At 48.4% G+C, this 23,563-nt stretch overlaps 1 protein-coding gene across 3 annotated transcripts in view; it reads left to right on the plus strand.

Moving 5' to 3' along the window:
- The window catches only part of LOC149335428 (complement C3-like), a 70,912-nt gene that overhangs the window by 38,307 nt on the left and 9,042 nt on the right, over positions 1-23,563 (plus strand). For 2 of the 3 annotated variants that reach the window (XM_089552117.1, XM_089552119.1), the window contains exons 20-37: positions 4,370-4,579; positions 5,118-5,217; positions 7,405-7,506; positions 8,183-8,371; positions 8,436-8,511; positions 9,005-9,161; positions 9,352-9,471; positions 10,103-10,207; positions 13,749-13,917; positions 15,303-15,469; positions 16,633-16,791; positions 17,791-17,901; positions 17,972-18,080; positions 18,899-18,977; positions 20,094-20,181; positions 21,201-21,275; positions 21,364-21,469; positions 23,132-23,203. In XM_089552117.1, coding sequence (XP_089408243.1) covers positions 4,370-4,579; positions 5,118-5,217; positions 7,405-7,506; positions 8,183-8,371; positions 8,436-8,511; positions 9,005-9,161; positions 9,352-9,471; positions 10,103-10,207; positions 13,749-13,917; positions 15,303-15,469; positions 16,633-16,791; positions 17,791-17,901; positions 17,972-18,080; positions 18,899-18,977; positions 20,094-20,181; positions 21,201-21,275; positions 21,364-21,469; positions 23,132-23,203 — 2,194 coding nt within the window. The remainder of the gene's footprint in view (positions 1-4,369; positions 4,580-5,117; positions 5,218-7,404; positions 7,507-8,182; positions 8,372-8,435; positions 8,512-9,004; positions 9,162-9,351; positions 9,472-10,102; positions 10,208-13,748; positions 13,918-15,302; positions 15,470-16,632; positions 16,792-17,790; positions 17,902-17,971; positions 18,081-18,898; positions 18,978-20,093; positions 20,182-21,200; positions 21,276-21,363; positions 21,470-23,131; positions 23,204-23,563) is intronic. The other variant, XM_089552118.1, reaches the window with a different exon arrangement.

Consider the following 23,563-nt stretch of genomic DNA (forward strand, 5'->3'; position numbering starts at 1 on the left):
TCAATCGGGAAGAGCAACCTGGTCACGATGGCAGATGGCAGCCAAAATAAGGATTGCTCAATCGGGAAGAGCAACCTGGTCACGATGGCAGATGGCTGCGAAATTAAGGATTGGTCAGTCGGGAAGAGCAACCTGGTCACGATGGCAGGTGGCAGCGAAATTAAGGATTGGTCAATCGGGAAGAGCAACCTGGTCACGATGGCAGATGGCTGCGAAATTAAGGATTGGTCAGTCGGGAAGAGCAACCTGGTCACGATGGCAGGTGGCAGCGAAAATAAGCATTTGTCACTCGGGAAGAGCAACCTGGTCACGATGGCGGGTGGCAGCGAAATAAAGGATTTGTCACTCGTGAGCTACCTGGTCACGATGGCAGGTGGCAGCAAAATTAAGGATTGGTCTCTCGGGAAGAGCAACCTGGTCACGATGGCAGATGGCAGCAAAATTAAGGATTGGTCAAACGGGAAGAGCAACCTGGTCACGATGGCAGATGGCAGCGAAATTAAGGATTGGTCAAACGGAAAGAGCAACCTGGTCATGATGGCAGATGGCTGCGAAATTAAGGATTGGTCAATCGGGAAGAGCAACCTGGTCACGATGGCAGATGGCTGCGAAATTAAGGATTGGTCAATCGGGAAGAGCAACCTGGTCACGATGGCAGATGGCTGCGAAATTAAGGATTGGTCAATCGAGAAGAGCAACCTGGTCACGATGGCAGATGGCAGCTAAATTAAGGATTGGTCAGTCGGGAAGAGCAACCTGGTCATGATGGCAGATGGCTGCGAAATTAAGGATTGGTCAATCGGGAAGAGCAACCTGGTCACGATGGCAGATGGCAGCGAAATTAAGGATTGGTCAGTCGGGAAGAGCAACCTGGTCATGATGGCAGATGGCTGAGAAATTAAGGATTGGTCAATCGGGAAGAGCAACCTGGTCACGATGGCAGATGGCAGCGAAATTAAGGATTGGTCAGTCGGGAAGAGCAACCTGGTCATGATGGCAGATGGCTGCGAAATTAAGGATTGGTCAATCGGGAAGAGCAACCTGGTAACGATGGCAGATGGCAGCGAAATTAAGGATTGGTCAGTCGGGAAGAGCAACCTGGTCATGATGGCAGGTGGCAGCGAAATTAAGGATTGGTAAATCGGGAAGAGCAACCTGGTCACGATGGCAGGTGGCAGCGAAAATAAGGATTTGTCACTCGGGAAGAGCAACCTGGTAACGATGGCAGATGGCAGCGAAATTAAGGATTGGTCAGTCGGGAAGAGCAACCTGGTCATGATGGCAGGTGGCAGCGAAATTAAGGATTGGTAAATCGGGAAGAGCAACCTGGTCACGATGGCAGGTGGCAGCGAAAATAAGGATTTGTCACTCGGGAAGAGCAACCTGGTCACGATGGCAGGTGGCAGCAAAATTAAGGATTGGTCTCTCGGGAAGAGCAACCTGGTCACGATGGCAGATGGCAGCAAAATTAAGGATTGGTCAATCGGGAAGAGCAACCTGGTCACGATGGCAGATGGCAGCGAAATTAAGGATTGGTCAATCGGGAAGAGCAACCTGGTCACGATGGCAGATTGCAGCGAAATTAAGGATTGGTCAGTCGGGAAGAGCAACCTGGTCATGATGGCAGGTGGCAGCGAAATTAAGGATTGGTCAATCGGGAAGAGCAACCTGGTCACGATGGCAGATGGCTGCGAAATTAAGGATTGGTCAGTCGGGAAGAGCAACCTGGTCACGATGGCAGATGGCTGCGAAATTAAGGATTGGTCAACGGGAAGAGCAACCTGGTCACGATGGCAGATGGCAGCGAAATTAAGGATTGGTCAGTCGGGAAGAGCAACCTGGTCATGATGGCAGATGGCAGCGAAATTAAGGATTGGTCAGTCGGGAAGAGCAACCTCGTCATGATGGCAGATGGCTGCGAAATTAAGGATTGGTCAATCGGGAAGAGCAACCTGGTCACGATGGCAGATGGCTGCGAAATTAAGGATTGGTCAACGGGAAGAGCAACCTGGTCACGATGGCAGATGGCTGCGAAATTCAGGATTGGTCAATCGGGAAGAGCAACCTGGTCACGATGGCAGATGGCTGCGAAATTAAGGATTGGTCAATCGGAGAAGACCAACCTGGTCACGATGGCAGGTGGCAGCGAAAATAAGGATTTGTCACTCGGGAAGAGCAACCTGGTCACGATGGCAGGTGGCAGCGAAATAAAGGATTTGTCACTCGTGAGCTACCTGGTCACGATGGCAGGTGGCAGCAAAATTAAGGATTGGTCTCTCGGGAAGAGCAACCTGGTCACGATGGCAGATGGCAGCAAAATTAAGGATTGGTCAATCGGGAAGAGCAACCTGGTCACGATGGCAGATGGCAGCGAAATTAAGGATTGGTCAATCGAGAAGAGCAACCTGGTCACGATGGCAGATGGCAGCGAAATTAAGGATTGGTCAGTCGGGAAGAGCAACCTGGTCATGATGGCAGGTGGCAGCGAAAATAAGGATTGGTCAAAGGGAAGAGCAACCTGGTCACGATGGCAGATGGCTGCGAAATTAAGGATTGGTCAATCGGGAAGAGCAACCTGGTCACGATGGCAGATGGCTGCGAAATTAAGGATTGGTCAAACGGGAAGAGCAACCTGGTCACGATGGCAGATGGCAGCGAAATTAAGGATTGGTCAGTCGGGAAGAGCAACCTGGTCATGATGGCAGGTGGCAGCGAAATTAAGGATTGACCAATCGGGAAGAGCAACCTGGTCACGATGGCAGATGGCAGCGAAATTAAGGATTGGTCAGTCGGGAAGAGCAACCTGGTCACGATGGCAGATGGCTGCGAAATTAAGGATTGGTCAATCGGGAAGAGCAACCTGGTCATGACGGCAGGTGGCAGCGAAATTAAGGATTGGTCAACCGGGAAGAGCAAACTGGTCACGATGGCAGGTGGCAGCGAAAATAAGGATTTGTCACTCGGGAAGAGCAACCTGGTCACGATGGCAGGTGGCAGCGAAATAAAGGATTTGTCACTCGTGAGCTACCTGGTCACGATGGCAGGTGGCAGCAAAATTAAGGATTGGTCTCTCGGGAAGAGCAACCTGGTCACGATGGCAGATGGCAGCAAAATTAAGGATTGGTCAATCGGGAAGAGCAACCTGGTCACGATGGCAGATGGCAGCGAAATTAAGGATTGGTCAATCGAGAAGAGCAACCTGGTCACGATGGCAGATGGCAGCGAAATTAAGGATTGGTCAGTCGGGAAGAGCAACCTGGTCATGATGGCAGGTGGCAGCGAAAATAAGGATTGGTCAAAGGGAAGAGCAACCTGGTCACGATGGCAGATGGCTGCGAAATTAAGGATTGGTCAATCGGGAAGAGCAACCTGGTCACGATGGCAGATGGCTGCGAAATTAAGGATTGGTCAAACGGGAAGAGCAACCTGGTCACGATGGCAGATGGCAGCGAAATTAAGGATTGGTCAGTCGGGAAGAGCAACCTGGTCATGATGGCAGGTGGCAGCGAAATTAAGGATTGGCCAATCGGGAAGAGCAACCTGGTCACGATGGCAGATGGCAGCGAAATTAAGGATTGGTCAGTCGGGAAGAGCAACCTGGTCACGATGGCAGATGGCTGCGAAATTAAGGATTGGTCAATCGGGAAGAGCAACCTGGTCATGACGGCAGGTGGCAGCGAAATTAAGGATTGGTCAACCGGGAGGAGCAAACTGGTCACGATGGCAGGTGGCAGCGAAAATAAGGATTTGTCACTCGGGAAGAGCAACCTGGTCACGATGGCAGGTGGCAGCGAAATAAAGGATTTGTCACTCGTGAGCTACCTGGTCACGATGGCAGGTGGCAGCAAAATTAAGGATTGGTCTCTCGGGAAGAGCAACCTGGTCACGATGGCTGGTGGCAGCGAAATTAAGGATTGGTCACTCGGGAAGAGCAACTTTGTCGTGCAAGCCCCAACGGTGGTAGCACCTGTCATTGCAGGGCAGTGGCGCATCGCTTAACTACGGCACCACTGCGCACACTCTCTCTCTCACTGCGCCAGGATTGGTGCCGCAGTTGAGCGGTGCCGAAAAGAATGTTTCTGATGTAGCTGATGCCGTAATCATTCGTGCCGCGCCTTTGCTTCGCTCTAACTTGTGTGCAAAAAGCCACAGAAGCACCTGCGATGCTGTACGTGTAAAGGAACCGCAGGGAAAAGAAAGGCAAATTGTCTTGAAAGAAGCTGTGGTCAAGGATTACTGTGACAGGATGACTCTGTCTGCGGCTGAGTACTTCGGAAGCAAAATTTTTCGCTAGAAATTCCGGCGGCTGCTGTATACTTGTAAAAAGCGACGTTTTCAGGACGCATTATCGTGTTGTTTCGTTCGCCAGGGCCAAGTCTACATCTATGGGATGGAAGGCCTGTGCACCGGCGCCCTTCCGGGGGAGCGCTCGGAGCGCCGCCGTGTGGAGGTGGAGGCCAACTCGGCGTCCAGCGTCACTTTTCCTGTGGTACCACTCAAGGAAGGCGTGTTCATCATCAAGGTCGTCGTGAAAAGCTCAAGGGGTGAGGACGTCGTCGAGAAGGAACTAAACGTCGTGGTAAGCCTTCAGGACGGACTCGAGATAAACGTCCCGTGAGACCTTCTGACTCAAATAATGCATGGTTGAAAGAATTCTCTGTGCTAACGCTAACTGTCACAGCACCCGCTTAACGCGCGGCGTTTTGCTTCAAGTAGATGGAGGCATAAACAAGTTAAAGACCTGTGGTTTTTTGCCCTACTTGTCAATGCTGTCAATGCATGGGACGTTATTTACGTTCGAAACACAGCTGACTAATACATTGCTTCGACATACTACTAAGTACCGCAAAGTTCATGAAAGAGTACTTACAATCCACTGGTGTTGCCACTAAATAGTCTAAAGTGACAGAAAATGGGCGCTGCTGAGATCCTTAAGGACCGCATAACCGATGTCTTAATAAAACTCTTGCGGCTATGATGGTATTCGCTATCTTAACTGCATGCAGAGCTGGACGTTGGGCTCTCTGGTATGTGTCCATCCTGCGATTACAGGTGCGCTAAAACCAGTGCTGATTGTGTTTTATTTGAGTGTACTATATTCTATGGAACCCTTGCAGCCCGAAGGGGTGACAGTAGAGAAAAGTGAATCTGTGCCCATTGACCCAACGAACGCTCGTGGAAGACAAGCGAGAAGCGTCAGAGGAGAGCTTTACGAAGGCAAGTGCGACTTTCTTTGTCAGTTTCTGTAGAGCTTCAGACGTTTTCCGAAAATTCCATGCTGGACATACAGGGTGTTTCTCCTAAGACTTCACAGAGTTTTTAAAAATGGGCTTTTCGAGTTAGAAGAGTGCTTTTGGGGCATTGCATTCTCAGCGGTGTAGTACATCAGAATCCAGCTAAATCGGGCTAACTAGAAAAACAGTTAACCGGTATTGAATATTTAAGAATTTTTAACTATTACTGTAAGGCATCTTAGCTATTGAAAGGGGTGTAGTCCATCGTAAGCAATATCCATATCAGTTTTTAGAACTTCGAAAACACGGTTGCCCTCTGCGCTGTGGAACAACAAATTTGGGCTACATCGCCCGAAAATACATGCTTTTCGAGAAGCTAGCTGGCAGAGCAACCTCTCCTGCTAACTGGTCGAAATAGCCACAACTTGGGCCTCAGCGCCCAGGGTAGCCGTGTTTTTGAAACTCTAAAAACTGACATGAATATTGCTTAGGATGGACTACACGCCTCGCAATAATTTGGATCCTAGCAGCAATGGTCAAAATGTTAACTATTCGATATTACTAGTTAACCAGCCTGCTAGTGAAGACATCTTAACTGTATTCTGATGTACTACACCGCTGACAGCGCTATGCTGAACAAAACCGCTCTTCTGAATCGAAAAGCCTATTTTCGAAAATTGCGTGAAGGCTTAGATGAAACACCCTGTATAAGATGGAGCACATTCTCGCATTATCGATGACCAAGCGCTACGCACTGATAGCAAATCTGAACGCATCTCCAAGAGAGGGATGCCGTCTTTAAAGCAGAGCTTTTAAATTCCTCAGAGCGTGAGGCATTCCTAATTCTGAAAAGATTAGTCATCTCATTTCTGTTATGTTTCACTTTTTGAGTACTAATATATTTAACTATCCCTATAGGGTTGCAAATGTTCTGTCCAATCATATTGTAGCGATGTTCCGGGTCGTGTTGTTGCTCTGCCGAGTCGAAGAAGTGGATCATTAGGCGTCGTTGAGTAGCATGGGTTACCTTGGTTTATTACGGTAGGGCAGTACTAAATATTATTTGCAATAGTCCAGGAGATATAGGATAAAACAACACAGGCAGCCATGCTGTCTGTCTACATACATCTCAGTCATAGTTCTCCGGAGCAAAGATCTCTGGCAGCAAGAAGATGGTTGCTGTCCCTCTACTACTCAAAATCCCCAACTCCATGCTTAAAAACGCTCAGCAGCATTCTCGTGATACTTTCCTTCTCGAATTGAAGTGTTGCTTGTAGGCGGCCAATCAGGCAAATTAGTTTTAAACTAGACAGACAAAGCAGAGTCCGCCGTTATTTACCCGGCAAACAGGCATTATCGAAGGCTTACAAGGCTGTTCAGTCGAGACCAGTCGTGCTGTTTAACAAAGGCGGAATTAGCCGAGAGGGGAAGGTGACGCATCGGGACACCACAGATCCTTTAATGAACCCGCGCGGTGGCGTCGGCGAGACAGGGCAACAGCTAGCCTGCGACCCTGTGGCATTAGCCTCCCTAATGATCCTCATCGTCAATGGGACATAGCAGCAGACGTGCCGGGGGTATACAAAACAAACCTTCCGCGCTTATAGGTCATTGAACCTCGCGCTTCAGCTTTCTGCACGAAACGCTGGGGCCACGGCAGTTTGTGAGAAAAACTGAAAACGTTAACTCCGCGCAAAAATTACAAAACCAAGCTTCCCGACATTGTCTACTTTGCATCTGCTATGTATCTAGGTATCTGCTATGCTGTGAAGCTGGCGACATTTCCATATATCGCATATTTTTCTGATTTTTCACATCGATACTCTATTGAGGTTGCTGTCTAGAAATAGGTTGCTCACAAACCGTTGGGCATGCTGGGATGACGTTACAAGGCGAAAAGCATTAATTGCCGCCTGAGACCGTGTGCAGGTTGTGCTGATGTTACAAAGTCACGTGAGTCTCTTTGACGAATCAGGGTGGCCATAGGGGCAGGTTGGGATGACGTCACGAAGTCACGTGACCTCTCTCTACCAATCGGCGAATTTCCCGACGCCGGGCATTGGCGTGATTTTGATGAAATGACCACTGTAATGCTGCCGCATCAAAACTTCAGTTCCTCAGACTGCGGAGTGGGCCTCCATTTTTCATCTGCCCTTGTTCTTCCCAACAGATTCAGTGGACCCTGGCGCAAACTTACAAGTGATCTCTGTAGATACGACGCTGCCGCCTGGAGCAATTCCGGATACAAGGAAGTGCTCTCTTATGATCATTGGTATGTACACATAGGTCAAGAAAAAACAAACCTGGAGCTTTCGTGCACATCGAAATAAGAATGCTATTAATATTGTTGCTGTCGCGATACCGTTAATGTTAAACTGAATTCAACCAGGGACTCTTCTTTATAGAAATGACCTTTTAAAGGAACACTTGCATACGCTAGGCCGCCATGGTGGCTCAGTGGTTATAGCGCTCGGCAGTTGACCCAAAAGACGCGGGTTCTATCCCGGCAAAGGTGGTTGCATTCGATGGAGACGAAGTGTCAGAGGCCCGTGTACTTGTCAGTGTACGTTAAAGAAGCCCAGGTGGTCGAAATTTCCGGAGCCCTTCACTACGGCGTCATTCATAGCCTGAGTGGCTTTGGGACGTTAAACCCTTACGAACCATAAACTTGCATACGCTAGAATCTGAATAATCTGAACCGCCCTTACACCTTTGGCGCGCAGCAGAGTTTCTGTATAATCTAAATACGAAAAGCTCTTTAAGCACTAGAAAAAAGATGTCGTACCACGGGCTTTCGGTGCTACACGGCGGAGTATAACATTCAGCCGCCAAATTTTGTACTCTTCTAACCCAGGAAAACAGCATAAATATTTCCGCTTGCATTCAGCGCAGTATAAAAACACATGGTCCTTAGCATCACTGATTTAACAAAATTCATTATTGTGCAGGAAATCAGCTGGGACCATCCGTTCAAATGACGCTTCAGAACATCGAGTCGCTCATCACAATGCCCTCGGGGAGTGGAGAGGAGAACATGATGCTTATGGCACCAGCGCTGTACGCTCTCGAGTACCTCAAGCAAAACAAGCTGATCGACGAAGCACTGGAGGAGAAGGGTTACCGCTACATCAAAGAAGGTGACTTTTAATAAACAAGGCGTATGTGAGCGTGCGTGACGTGTCCTGTGTTGTTATCGTGCAGGCTATCAAAAGCAACTTTCGTTTCGAAAAGACGATGGCTCATTTTCCGCATTCACGCACAGGAAGAGCAGCGTATGGTGAGTTCTGCAATACGACTTTCCGGCCGAGATATAGATCTCCTTGATTTACTTCTGAAAGTAACATGGGGACAACATTTTTGTTGTGTTCATGTCTTGGAGTGATGCTCAAGACAACAACAAACGTTAATCGTGACGTGGAATTTGTCCACTCCAGCCATATAGCTCAGGTTTCAGCAGCCGAACGCTGGTTATGGCGTTACGAGTAGGCTTGAGCTGATGTGAGGCATAGAAAAACTGCGATATAACCGTAGCTTCGTCGTTTTAATTCTCTCGAACGCACAAACCACCATGTCCAGTAGATTGAATGAAGGTGAGCGGAGAGACCGACAGCTATTATATTTCTGTTTCTGCATCTCTCAGACAGCCTGAAACAACCTTTTTAAAGTCTTTCCTAGAGCCTCCTTTTCTCAACATAGCTTCTTTTCTTCTTTTCCGCGGTATACTCATTATACTTTGCCCTGAACTGAGTTTCTTTTCCCTTTCTCAAAAGGTTGACGGCCTTCGTGCTGCGAATCTTTTGCAAATCGAGGCGTTACACGTACATCGACCCCACCGTGATTGAAAGCGGCATGCGGTGGCTCGCGGCTGCCCAAAACGACGATGGCAGCTATGTGGAACAGAAGTCCATCATGCACAAGACCATGCTGGTACGATCACACAAGTGCTAAGCTAATTACTCGTTGCAACAGTTTCTCATAAAAAGTAAATCTTGGCTTTCTCTTCTAGCTCAGAAATATTGCTGCGATCACTTGCTGCGATCGCTTTGTGTGAGAATAGAAAAGATACAGTTCAGCCCGGTGAAAGCATTGCGCTCACATCGTTCTTTTTCTTTGGCAGGGAGGAGTCAGAGGGTCCGTGCCCATGACAGCCTTTGTCCTGCTAACTTTCTTGGAGTGCATGAAGCCTCCGAGCATGACAAATGGTCCCCACGACCCTTTCGCAAACAGCAACAAAGCGGTAATTATCATGTCATGTTGTGTCGCCCCATGTAGTACCTGCTGACGTTCACCGGCATATGGTCAGATCATTTCAGGAAAGCAACAGTTATGCTCACGGTGACAAATTATGCGGGGAAAACACTCTTACGGGGCTTGCCTTTGTAACGGGCAGCAGAACATGCTCAATAGTTTTACCTTTTTTTTTTTCGGGTGATTAGAGTCTGTAAGCCACCAACTTTACACATCCAGTCATGAGTGTGGTTTATTGTAACGAATGCTGGGAAAGTGTCATTTTGGTGATTGGGTAAATTTTTTATCCAGGCAGGTAGTATTTAGTGTTCGTGTTTTTGGAGGCCGGTGATAACAGATATTTTTGGCAATATACTGATGCTCCAGTTGCGTTTGTACTGGTTTTTTGGGGGACTGAATTCGGGCAGGCACGACTTTTAACAATGGGACCCGCATGCCTTTGCTAAAATGAATGTGGCCATTGTCAAACGCAGATTTTGTGGCCCCGTGAAGGTACTTGAGCTTTATCTATCCGGCAGAGCGCATGCTGGGATCTTAGTTGCAGAGTAAAGTCAGTATTTCAAGTAAGGTATGCGTTGACACTAAACTTTCCACCCCAATCGTCCAATAATGTTGCGTAGAGGTGGCGGCGTTCAGCCGTGAGCGACACAACGGGGCGGTTGGACGCGGACTGGCTGGATGATCTTGCGGAGGACACGTACGACTCTGGGCTCGACCAGACGCAAGTAAGGATCCTATTTTAATGCAAGGGAAGGAATGCTAGGCAGGTCCCAGGCAACTTTCAGCATAACACAGGACAGTGTGCATGGATCATACGTTTCTTATTTCATGGCACTGCGCTTAAGTTCGTCATCTGAAGAAGGGTCTTCGTACCAGACCTGTTTTGATCACAGCCAATGAGAAACAGATGACGCAGGCAAGAAATTCTCACTTGCTGTCTTCAGTAGTCAGGATCCAAGATAGAAAGTGGGCACGTCAACCAGAGTCCCATTGGCTATTTCTGGTCGCTTCATTCCATACACGAAGACATCGCCGTATCTGCTTGGATGTGGGCAGAATGACGCTTCTGGCTTGAAATCGGCAAAGCATAAATGTAAGACAATTTGACAAAACAACGAGAGAAAATGAACACTGGGTGATGTGCTTTCATCAACGAGAACATGAGAAGTCATCAGATTTCTCGAGAAGAGTTGACTGCAAGTTTGCCATTGAATGCAGGACATCAAGATGATATGGATGTGAGCAATGAGTCGCTTATTCGAAGCACGTAAGGGTGGTCCTGAAGAAGACTGCGGCAAAGGTATCTGTTGAGAAGGCCCCTCATCCTCTTGAAGCAGCCTGGAAAAACCAAAAAGAAAGCTTTGGTTCCGTACACCTAGAAATTTTTAAGACTGCTTACCGTAACGTGCAAACTAAGCACGAATAACGACTTCAGTGACTGTACAGTTCTTCTAAAGACACTGAAGAAGGCAGTAAAGCTCCAGCTCGACCATTCAACTTCCCCGTGTAGCCGCAAGCTTGGGAACAAGCTCAGGTTATGAGGAGAGGAATGGAACAGTAACCGTATCACCATGGGTAGGCACCTGAACTGCGCTACTGTTGCCGGAAGTACGGGCGGTCTTTTACAAAAATTTGTTTAGACAGTCTATAGCCCGTCCATAGACTTTTGTCTATAAAGTCTATAGACTCTCTATACAGAAATCCTAGAGAACAGTCTATAGCCAATAGAAATGCTATAGACAGTCTATAGAAAATCTATAGATTTATGCTCGTACCCTTTTAGCAGACTTTTGTCTAGAGACAGTCTATAGACTATGAGTAGACAAAAAATGTGTATAGGAAGGCAACACAGTCAAAAAGAAGAGTACAGACTGTCTATAGACCATTTTTATAAAGGGCGGCCAATCTGTTCTGCCTCCTGAGATGTCGCGTCATATTGATTGTTGAAAACGAACGGCTTTATTTTCGAGGTAAAGTTTGGAACATCGTCCTTTCGGAGAAAACATCGCTTTGAAGCGGTAAAGCACTTCCGCCACCTGCACACTAATCCTCAAAGGCCCTAATATTGTCACGGATGGGTCCTTAATCACACAGGCTAGGCGCAAGCCGCCCACAGAGAAGCAGAGTCCCAGCTCCGAGAGCACGCGAGTTCCTCACTTCTTCGTCCTTTCGGCGCCGCCCGGGGACACCTGGCGGCATTATTCCCCCTCCCCAAAAAAGAAAGCAAAAACGTGGGCGCACATTGAGTGAACGGGAGGAAGTAAGCAAGAGAACAAACGGTCACATGCCGCTCAACGGCTGCAGGCACTAATAAAAAGAACACGCGGAAGAGGCTACGTCCCTTACTGTGTACAGTAAGGCTTCATGCGCAGTACATGCACGACCTCAGGCTGAGGTCGACGGCGCGAACTCGGTAGAGTGCCATCGGGGAGGACTTCATACGTCACATCCGTGATACGGCGCAACACTGTGTACGGTCCAAAGTAGCGGCTCAGGAGCTTCTCCGACAGGCCTGGGCGACGTACTGGGGTCCATACCCACACTTTGTCGTCGGGGTGGTACTCTACGTGTCGATGTCGTTGGTTGTAGCGTTGTGCATCCGTGGCCTGCTGCCGTCGGATGTGCATACGGGCCAGTTGCCGGGCTTCCTCTGCGTGCCGGGTAAACTCCTCAGCGTCCGACGTGAGCTCCTGGTCGTCAGGGGCGCACGGAAGCATGGCGTCGAGCATTGTCTGTACTTCACGCCCGTAGACGAGGCGAAACGGCGTAAAGCGAGTCGTTTCCTGAAGCGCCGTGTTATAGGCAAACGTCACGTATGGGAGGATCTCGTCCCAGGTCTTGTGCTGTACATCGACGTACATGGCGAGCATGTCCGCTAAGGTTTTGTTGAGGCGCTCCGTGAGCCCGTTTGACTGCGGGTGGTATGCAGTAGTCTTGCGGTGGGTCGTGTGACTCAGCTGGAACACCTCGTGCAAGAGCTGTGCAGTAAACGCAGTGCCTCTGTCGGTGATTACGGAAGACGGGGCGCCGTGTCGTAAAACGATGTGGTGTATGAAGAAATGCGCGATTTCCGAGGATGTACTGCGCGGCACCGCCTTGGTTTCCGCATAGCGCGTCAAATAATCAGTCGCAACTATAATCCACTTATTGCCAGATGCTGATACAGGAAATGGGCCCAGAAGATCAATGCCGACTTGGTCAAAAGGTGTGCGAGGTGGTTCAATTGGATGGAGCAAACCTGCAGGCTTTAGCGGTGGCGACTTACGACGCTGGCACTCACGGCAACCTCTGACGTAGCGATGGATGGTCGCTGCAAGTTTAGGCCAATAATAGGCCTGACGCACTCGGGCGAGCGTGCGTGTAAATCCCAAGTGGCCAGATGTGGGCTCATCATGACACGCTGAAAGGATGTCGTCGCGGAGGTCTGATGGCACGACTAGGAGGTAGGTCCGGTCACCGTTACGTGAGTTTTTCTTGTAGAGTACGCCATTGCGAATACAAAAAGAGGACAGGTGGCGGGAAAAGGGTCGAGGTACGTTGGAAGCATGGCCCTCTAGGTGATCTATGACAGACCGCAGGTCAGCGTCAGCACGCTGCCTTGCCACCAAGTCCGAACTGCTGACCACACCTAGGAAACGATGGTCGTCCTCTGCGCTGTCATCAGCTTGCTCAACGGGTGCGCGCGAGAGCGTGTCGGCATCTTCGTGTTTACGTCCGGACTTATAGACAATTGTATAATCAAATTCCTGAAGGCGAAGGCTCCAGCGTGCCAGGCGGCCTGATGGGTCCCGGAGATTGGTCAGCCAGCACAAGGCACCGCCAGGACACCTGGCGGCAATATAAAATGAGGTCACCTGCTCGCAACACTAGCAACGCTCTGCAGTTTGCTTCCCGGACTCATGCCATTGGGCTTTTTGGCTGCATCTCAAGATGAAGGTGCATTAGAAGGGTACGCGCTCTGCGCCCGGTGAAGAGGTGGACAGTGGGCCGTTGGTGTTGTCAGCAGGAGCCCTCGTTCTTCTACGGGCGCAGACAGAGACGGTGCAATAGTGAGGGAAGTGCACGGCTGGTGTTGAGGCACGTACCGAACAGCGACGTTTTCCCTGGATATATGAAATCACAAACTTCCATTTGAATGTCGCATTATTGAAATTTATCACAGTTGAGGTGGCTAACTTGCTGAAGGAGTTTCATATAATCTACCGCTTGCCTAAGTGCAGGCATGCTTAGTGTTCCCCATCGAATGTCCCTAATGCCTACTTTCAGGCACTGCGCCAGACGGTGGAGCAGGCTCAGAGGTACCTACGGGAGAACGCAATCGGCAGCGATAAGCCTTACATCGTGGCCTTAGTTGCTTACGCCCTCAGCCAAACCAACGACACGGAGAAGTACGCTACCCTGTCCGCACTCAAGGACAAGCTCATCTCTGATCCCAGTGAGTATATTCTTGCATTTTCCTTGCAAGTAGGACCAGGAAGGTGAAGCGGTACGTTTCATAGATACTATGAGCATAGATGCAGTATTCCCCAATGATCCAAGCACAGACGTCGCACTTTTAAAGGTGCACTAAAAAGGAGTCTGAACACGTCTTTTTACCGCGGGAACTCGATCTATACGTTCCGAGCATGCTTAGAAACCTTGAATTATGGTCCTGTGCGGACGATTTTCATACTTTTAATCGGAATAAACCTCCAGGCTACCGCCTTTTTTTGAACTCGCTGCTGGCGGTAGCAGGAGTCAACTAACGCATGGTGTGCCTTTCAGGCAGTCGCATGGTGGCTTCGCTTTAGCTTTTATTTTGTTTTTTAGGTATCCATGAATAAATAGATCCAGTCAGAGACTACACAGCTGCAAACTAGGCCCACGGAAATAAATATACTCGTGAGATCTTTGCTTTCGCCAATCGCTACGTATCGCTACGCCTATGGCGGTGCGGCAAGCCGCCACGGGACTGGCTGAAACGATGGTTGACTCCTCCTACCATCACCGGCGAGTTCAAAAAAAAGCTGGAGCCTCGACGTTTAATCGGATTTAAATGAGAGAAAGAGGACAATAAATTCGAAGATTCTAAGAATGCTCGGAACGTGTAGATCAAGGTCCCGCGGCAAAAAGACGAGTTCACCTTTAACACATTATAGAAAATGGCACAAACGAATGATGTGCCAGTATATTCGATATTGGTCGGTTCGGATAAGTTTGTCATGCTTACCGGTACCTTTTGTTAGTTTCGCCCAAAAGGAGCTGATGGCCAGCTATATTAGTGGTATCTGCCCGGCCGCGTACAGTGGCTATTGGTGTTTGACCGATAATGCAAAACAGCGTGGCGCTTAACAGTGACCAGTCTGTCACCAAAGCCTTTCGCACTGGAACTTTCATTGATTCGAGAAGTATAGTTTGATAACTGTTGATTATGGGCTCGCTGGCAATGCTACGGTCATGCAGCGAGAAAGAACATGCAAGAAAAACTATAAGATTTAAAGTTTGCAGTATGCACAAGCAATGGTAAACATATTCCGTTAATAGACTCTGTTGAGTGGTTTGGTTTGGTTTATGGGGTTTAACGTCCAAAAGCGACTAAGGCTATGAGACACGCCATAGTGGAGGACTCCGGAAATTTCGACCACCTGGGGTTCCTTAACGTGCACTGACATCATACAGTACACGGGCCTCTAGAATTTCTCCTCCAAAGAAATTCAACCGCCGCGGCCGGGATCGAACCCGCATCTTTCGGGTCAGCAGCCGAGTCCCATAACCACTGAGCCACCGCGGCGGCACTCTGTTGAATGTTTTGGTGAGCATTTCATTTTCTGTTCCTTGCAGTGCGCGCCACGCTAAGCACGGGAGTGGAGGCCAGTCCCGTGGTCGTTGAAGGCACCGGGTATGCGCTGCTTGCACTGCTTGCTCACAACGACATCGAAACGAGCAAGGCAGTGGTCAACTGGCTCAATACGCATTGCTCGGCGTCCGGCTCTTTCGCATCGACACAGGCGAGCCTTTTTCTCAAGTTGAAACGTGGGCTTGTTGGTTCCCTGTTCCAGAAACCATAACTGGACAGCAGAGAAGGGACAGAGGAGAGACGTTAGCAGGAAGGGCAACAAGCGCCCTGTGGTCAACATTATTTCTCTGTCTCTTGTCTGCTGGTATGCGCTACGATTTGGCCAGGCGTTGTTGTTGAAGTTGTTGAAGACTACGGCGATGGCGTCCTTGGGAGGAGGAAAGTGCCGCCACTTTCTGTGAAGGCATTAACAGCTGCTAATGTTATTGCACTACCAACACATTATGGAGTTAGATGTTCCTGTGAATTCTTTTAGTCACATCACATAGCTGGTCCCTGATGATCAGCACTTGAAAACGAGTTGCGGCTTGAAATGGGTCTAAACTCGGCTCATCATCACCAGCCTGACGATGCCTACTGCAGGAGAAAAACATCTGCCATATCTGTCCAGTGAACCCTGTCCTGTGCCAGTTGCGGCCACCTTATCCCTGGAAACTTAATCTCGTCGGCCCACCTAACTTTCCGCCGACTCCTGCTACGCTTGCCTTCTCTTGGAATCCGGTTCGTTACCCCTAACGACCATCGGTTACCTGCCTTTGCATTACACGCTTTGTCCAAGCCCATTTATTATTTTTAATTTCGACTGGGATGTCATTAACCCTCGTTTATTATCTGACCCACTCTGGTCTCTTGCTGCCTCTTAATGTTGCACCTATAATTGTTCTTTCCATAGCTCGGCGAGTTTGCCTCAATTTAAGCTGAACGCGTTTCGTTTTGCCACCGTGTTTCCGTCCATAGGCTAGCGCCGGTATGATACAGCTGTTATATACTGTTAGGCTTGGCTACTGCGATGCCTCGACACTCAGCTGGGTTATGAAGGTCACCAAGGTGGATGGATCCAGGCAAATACCTGCGGGATTCACCAATGTACCGTGCCCATCAGTGGTTTGGAAACCACGCTACCGGGGAGCAAAATGAATGCCAGTGTTAGCTGGTTGCGCGTGCCCTCCCTTATGTGATATCCTAACGCGGCGCTCACCTCGACAAGACGCGCGTCTCTTCAAGATAGAGGGGCGAAGTGGTGCTTCCATATCCTTTTCTTGCTCTATTTAATTATATATTCAGAAGTTGTGATCATTGTCTCTTATTTTTCAGGACACCGTGGTGGCCCTTGAAGCGTTGACGGAATTCGCTCTGAAATCAAGGGAGCCAAACGTGGACCTCACGTGCAACGTTACCCTTAGCAGTAAGCGGGACTTCCAGAAAAGCATTCGCCTTAAGCGCGAAAACGCTGCCATCCTTCAGCAAGTGGACGTGAGTGGTCGTTCTGTGCACACTATTTCGCATTATGTGCTTCGCTAACTTTCCTACGAGTACAAGCGCTTTCGTGTTTTGGCGCGACAAAATGTGAATGTTCACAGCGCTTCCTCATACATATTGAGGTACGTAAGTAATGTCAAAGAAAATGCTACGGATTTTATTTTTTTTTGCTAAATTATTCCAGAACAACCTACTTGAAGGGTCCCTGCCACGTTTCTAGCAGAGGGTTCGAAAAGCCGAAATACTGATAGTTATGCTACGCCTATCACCCTCCCGAAAAAATTTTCGATCTGGCTTATGTAGCGCTGAGATATAGAGGATTAAAAATGGCCCTCCGCCATTTCCCTCTTAACTCATACACTACAGTGTGCCAGAAAAAAAATGAAGGTTACAGTTCGGAACAACTCTTCCCGAACTCATCACCTTGCTACCCGACTCGGTTGTTAGGACTTTTTGGCCGTTCGATCCCAAACAACGTCTTCACAGTAAAGAGCAAGATGTCCGGCATTCCGTGCACGCCGCCTCCTTTGTCTGCTTCGCCTACGATCATTGTTGCTAGTTTTTGGCGAACCAATGGCCACCCCTGACTGCTGACGTCACATCTTCCTTCGCAAGAAAGTGACAGCGGACATCGCAGCGATCCGCTTGAAGGGAACCCTTCGAAAATTATTTGCAATCTACCGGCTAACTTTTGAGGACTTTTACGAGGCATTAAAATTCATTGGCGTCAATTCTACGTAAAGCACGAATTTTATAGCCACCTTGAAATGTGTTGCATGGACCCTTCGGGTTCCACAGAAACAGTGGGGAAAGCTTAACGTAAGTGTCAAAACGATGACGTCTTGGGGCGTGTTGCATATTGCCTGGTAGTAGTCTAAATTTAGTTTTCTTCATATGGCGAGTCAGAATGAAAGACAGGAATAAAATGCGGCAATCCTAAGCGTAAGCGAATGAGGGGTACAATAACCAGGTGACCATTCTGTTTCACTCCAGATTCACGACATCAGAGGCAAAATGTTCGTCAAAGCAAGCGGCACTGGTAGTGGACTTCTCTCGGTCAAGTTGAAGTACAACGTGGTCGTGCCACCAGAGCTTCTGTGCAAGGTTAGCGCCCAGTTGTATAAAACCACTGAGCCACTCACAAACATGAATTGTTTTTGCTCTCTCATCCTAGTTCAACATCACGGTTCGGACTGACATCCACAAATCGCGAGCGAAGAACGCCAAAAAATTTGACTCTTTCCCTCCAGAACTTATCGCAGATTTGCTCGGCGACAGTCGAAGTAAGTTCTGGTACTTTTGTATTTTGAAATACCGTCAACATTTTCGAGACATCAACCTGCTTTGCTATTTTTTTCGCGTCGGACGTCGCTCAGTCGGCTCAGGGTTTCAAAGTTAGTAGTGTTTTGTAGCTGTGCTTTCTTGGGCGTTATATTGCCAGTTGGATTGCGTTTCTTCGATTATGTGAAGAGGAGTAGCCCGCGCCACAGACACCAACACCTCCTTTGATGCTCATGTCAATAAAAAAAAAGTACATGGACAGCCTATATACAATCTAAAGAAATTTAGCTAGCAACGTCGGCAGTGGCGTGTTTATGTTGCCGCACAAGAAGGTGAAATGGCGGCCAGGACTCCCGAACGAGTTGATAATGCTGGAGAACAGCGGGCTAGCGCACGGCGCATGAAGCAGCGAAAGCGGCGAAGGGTGCTAAGTGCGCGGCTCAGTACGAACAAGATAAGCGGCTGAACAGGGTGGCACTCGACGCACATAAAGTAAAGCGGTGAGAGATGGCGATGGTTCCTCAAACTGCTAAAGCAGTCAGGCAGACAACAGGTGCGATGCGCAGCTCGAAGAACAGAAGTGGCTGAAGGTGCTCTCGCGTCCAGCATCCAAGGAATCGAAGGGATAGTTCGGCTACCATAATCTATGAGCACATGTTAGCAGCCAAGAATCTCCCTGTGATTCCCATGACAATGAATATGTTCAGTGCGCTTGCATGAGATCTTCGACCTTTAGCTGGTTTCGTAAGCTCTGAGGTAATAGCAGAAGCTTGCTAGCTTTCATTCATTGTGTACTTTTGTTGTATATCCCCACTTACAGCTAACAGTGGCACCGCCACCGTCTCAGTGGAAGAACCACAACGAAGCAAGCTTACATATGACGTTGAAGTATGCGCACGGTGAGACAGCTCTTTTTAACTCTATTCTTCTGATATCACAAAAAAAAGAACTGTTTTTTTTTCTTTTTGTGATTTTGGCATTCCTATTTGCATTGTACACTTTACAGCATACATGGTCTGTTCTGAAAGTAGTAGGACTCATTTTTTTTAAACAAAATTTATTCAAGGGAATAGTACAAACTATTACAATTTTTCAAGGTAGCACCCTTCCGCACCTACACGCTGCTACCAATGAGTTTTACAGTTTTCGTACGAATCCAGGAACGCCTGGACCGGAATGCTGTTTAGCTCCCTTGTCACGGCCTGTTGAACCACCTCTACCGATCCGTGATGTTCCCCCTTGAGCGTCGATTTTATTCTCGGGAATAGAAAAAAGTCTTGCGGGGCCAAGTCGAGGCTGTAGGGGGGCTGAGGCATCGTTGCCGTCTTGTGCTGGGCAAAAAATCGGGGTTCTCATTCACATGATGAAGAAGATTCTACCGGTTGGCCTTTTCCTCCTCTGACAACACTCCCGGCACCAACTTCGCGCACGCTATCCTCATGGATAAGTTTTCTGTCACGATCTCAAAAACTTGGGTTTGAGGAATGTTCAAGTCATCAGCAATCATTCTGATACTCATTCTACGATCACTGTTACGTAAATGTTTCACTCGCTACACATTTTCGTTGGTCTTGCTGGTCCAAGGGCGTCTGGAGCGGTCGTCTTCCTCCACTCTTTCCTTACCTTCTCGGAACAGCTTGTGCCACTCAAAAAACACCTGATCTACCCATGGAAGCGTCACTGTAGGCCTCCTTAATCATGTTGTGAGTCTTTTTGCCCGTTTTACCAAGATTTACTCAAAATTTGATCGCGTATCGCTGATCCAGTAAACGCACGATGATTCTGCGTGACGAGACGTTTCGACAGGGGTTCACATTACAAGCGACCTCATCTCTTCAACGGCCGAGAGCCGACTGCCCATTTTCCGCAGCATTCCCAATATCCCCCTTCAACGATCCTGCACGCGCAAACCACCTCTCATACGCCCGTTCGCCCAGGAAAAAGCCAGTCCTACTACTTTCAGAACAGACCCTGTATATTCTTCAAAGCGCGGTTCCGACTTTCCATCCTTTCAGCTACATCGGCTCTGAGGATTCCAATATGGCTCTTATAAAAGTCGGCCTCTTGAGTGGATTCGTGGCCGTAGAAGAGGATCTGGAAGCAGTAAGCTATATATACAGCCTCTTCTAGTACTTTTCCCATGGTAGTGAAGCTTTAGCTGTACGCTCCGAGTCGATTAAGAGACAGTCAACTTGAATAAAGCTTCTTGCGTCATTCAAGGACATACACAGGTTTATTGGTTTGCGGCGGTTTTAACGTCCCAAAGTGACTCAGGTTGTGCGGGACGCCGTAGTGAAGGGCTCGGGAAATTTCGACCACCTGGGGTTCTTCAACGTGCACTGACATCGCACAGTACACGGGACTCTAGAATTGCGCCTCCACCGAAATTCGACCGCCGCGGCCGGGACCGAACCCGCGTCTTTCGGGTCAGCAACCGAACACCATAACCACTGAGCCGTCGCGGCGGATGGGCATACACGGGAGAGAAGGAACATGGTGATGGAGATATTAGGGATCACAGGCTTCCGATCTGCCATGTACCCTGAAGTCGCATTGAAAAATCTTAAAAAAAAAAATGCGTTTCGGCTAACTCCATCCTTAAAAAGAAAATGGACAAGCGCTATTAATTAATTCTGCCCACCTGCATGCCTAATTTTGTTAAACCATCTTTTTTATTCATGACACTCCTAGCACATCAACGTCTCTCCGTTGCGATATCAGTGCATGTTGAAGAACCCCTAGTTGGTCAAAATTTCCAGAGCGCTTCACTGCAGCATCCCTCTTAGCCTGAGCCGCTTTGGGACGTTAAACCGCCATAAAGTCATAAAGCCAAAGTCTCCATATGAAAATGCTTTGGCACGCAATCGGATGTCAGTACAGTGGCTTGCTGCTGAAGCTGGTGCCCCGTATAGCGGCTTGTTTCGTCCATATGTAAAGCTTCGTGGATAGCTGCGTTGAAATTAAAAATCCGAGCAAAGCTATTGAGCAGCGAGGGCTGTTCAATTAGCAGCTTAATTTATGCCAGATTTACAGCTACCGTTTTGGTGTTTATGTGCTTATATTATGGCGTATGGGCACATGAGCCTAATTTTTTTTGCCCTCAATATTTTTTCTTCTTCTAGATAAGAAACGCCAACAACTCCCTTTTGGCGGAGTATGTAATGACTGCGAAATATGTGATCCTTTATTTTAAAAAGGTGAGCAAGTACTGTCACTGCCTGTGCTGAAAAACGCCAAGCACAATATCTCGATAAATCACGTGCGTCTTCGTTCACCACTTGACAGATATCTTCGGAATCCCCGACCTGCGTTAAATTCAGAATAGAACGCCAGCATGTGGTCTACAATGTTCAGTCTGCCGTTGTGAAGGTGTACGACTACAACAACCCAGGTGAGTCCTTTTCTTTGCGTGAAGCATTTTGTAACGCGATAACATTTACGGTCCCGTTACACGAAAAACCTAGCGTCGGCAAAACTGGAAAATTCTGATTGGCCGGGAGCGTAGCGGCGTAGAAAAGCATTTCTGCTGAAAGAAAAAAAAGGGTGTCACGTGGTATCGAACCCTGTCGTTGGGTTGGGGAGCCGGGCATGGTACCTCCACCGCTGAGGAACGTTAGTTCAGTGAATAAACGGCAATCTTGCACAAGCATCTCCCACTGCGCTGTAGGCGAATTACATTACAGAAGGAGTTAATTAATCAGGATGGGTAACTATGGTTTATGGTTTATAGGGGTTTAACATCCCAAACCGACTCAGGCTATTAGGGACGCCGTAATGAAGGGCTGCGGAAATTTCGACCACCTGGGGTTATTTAACGTGCACTGACATCGCACAGTACCGGGGCCTCTAAAATTTCGCCGCCATCGAAATTCGACCGCCGCGGTCGGGATCGAACCCGCGTCTTTCGGGTCAGCAGCCGAGTGCCATAACCAGTAATGAGCGTCACCAGTTAATGGTATATGATGGTACATAGCAGTATGTGATGGCAACAAGCGTGTCAATGTCTGTGAAAAGGTGTGCCAGTGGACACCCAAGCGGTCGTAAGGACTCTTTGACGCTATCGCACATGCAGTTAAGTTGAACTTATGTGTCCACGAGTTTTTTCCACGCCACAGATCACGGTTTTAAAGCTTTCGCTGCGCATCGGAAGAGTCGTATGATGGAAGGAGAGCGAAAAAAGTTCGACCGAATTTAATAGAGTGTGCTGCAATGTGGCAGCAATTTATTGATGGGAACAGTTCATCATGTGGGCAGTTCATTACTCAGGCCTCTTACTGTGCTTTTCGCAGGATACAATTTTCTCTGAGAGAATTTTCTGTGAGAAAAAGTTACTGCCCCCCCCCCCCCCCCCCCGCTTTCCTCCTATGTGATGCGCGAAAGGGCCTTCAGGGTAAATGAGTAAAGACTATCTTCTGTACAAGAATAAAATGAATACTATTTTGTACTAGGAAGCCACCACCATCACTGCCGTTACCATCACGAGCTGTAGAATTAACCAGGGCTCTTTTACGTCTCAAATGGGAAACTCCGACTCGAAGCTGGCTGTTCCTGTGGCCACTTCACGACGGCTAACAGATAATGGCGCTTCCTTTGGGCCAGGCACTTAACTTCCGGTGGCCTCCTGCAATTTCGGTTTCTATACTGTGTTCGAGTTTCGAAGTGCGCCTAGAAGTTCATCTAACAGCGGCAGGTGGCATGACAATCAGCTACTGAAGGGTTGTGAAATGTGCTTGTTGGTTACCAATCATATTTGAAACAGCACAAGGACGGGACACAGTAAGAGGACACCACGAGAGTTGCCTATTAACTGGTTTTGTTCCAACAAACTCAGTAGCAAATATGGGTTTGAGAAGCTCAGAACAACAAAATAATTGCGAAATAAATCAGGTAGCCTCGGGGTTTTGGCCCTGTTAGACAGCTAGACTCAATACATGGGTCTTATGGAGGAGTTCACAGCTGGCATTAGCAGAACTGAAATATTAAGACCATCAGACTGAAAACACACGGGTTCGACGTACATCGTGTTTTATAGCTCAGTATTCTCTTCTTTCAGAGCACTCGTGTTCACAATTCTACGGGCCCGGTTCCACAAGTCCACTCATTAAGCTGATGTGCGAAAACGAAGGTAAGCGCACTTCTTCGCTGAGCCGTTCGTCGGAACAGCCGCAACGAAACAGTATTACATCAGGCCACACGCTCGACACCGATCGTCCAAAGCTTGTGGGTGTTTCCCACGCTCTAAACGGAAGGGACTAAAAAGGGAGTAATTTGTCCCTAGCGCCCATCCGTTTATACAATGATGTGAGCTAGAGGACAGGTTGCTCCTATTTTCCTCCGATGTTACGAGTACAGAGTTAACCGTGAGGGAGTTACTTGAAGGGAATTTTGAGGCATAGGGTGAGGTGAGCGCAAGAGAAAACACTTTAACGCTGTAACACTGTGACGTCCCACGCTACGTGCTTCGTGAAGGCCTTTATTGAGACGC

This window comes from Amblyomma mixtum, chromosome 7 (assembly GCF_055824585.1).
Source record: "Amblyomma mixtum isolate Tamu chromosome 7, ASM5582458v1, whole genome shotgun sequence".
Taxonomy (NCBI): domain Eukaryota; kingdom Metazoa; phylum Arthropoda; class Arachnida; order Ixodida; family Ixodidae; genus Amblyomma; species Amblyomma mixtum.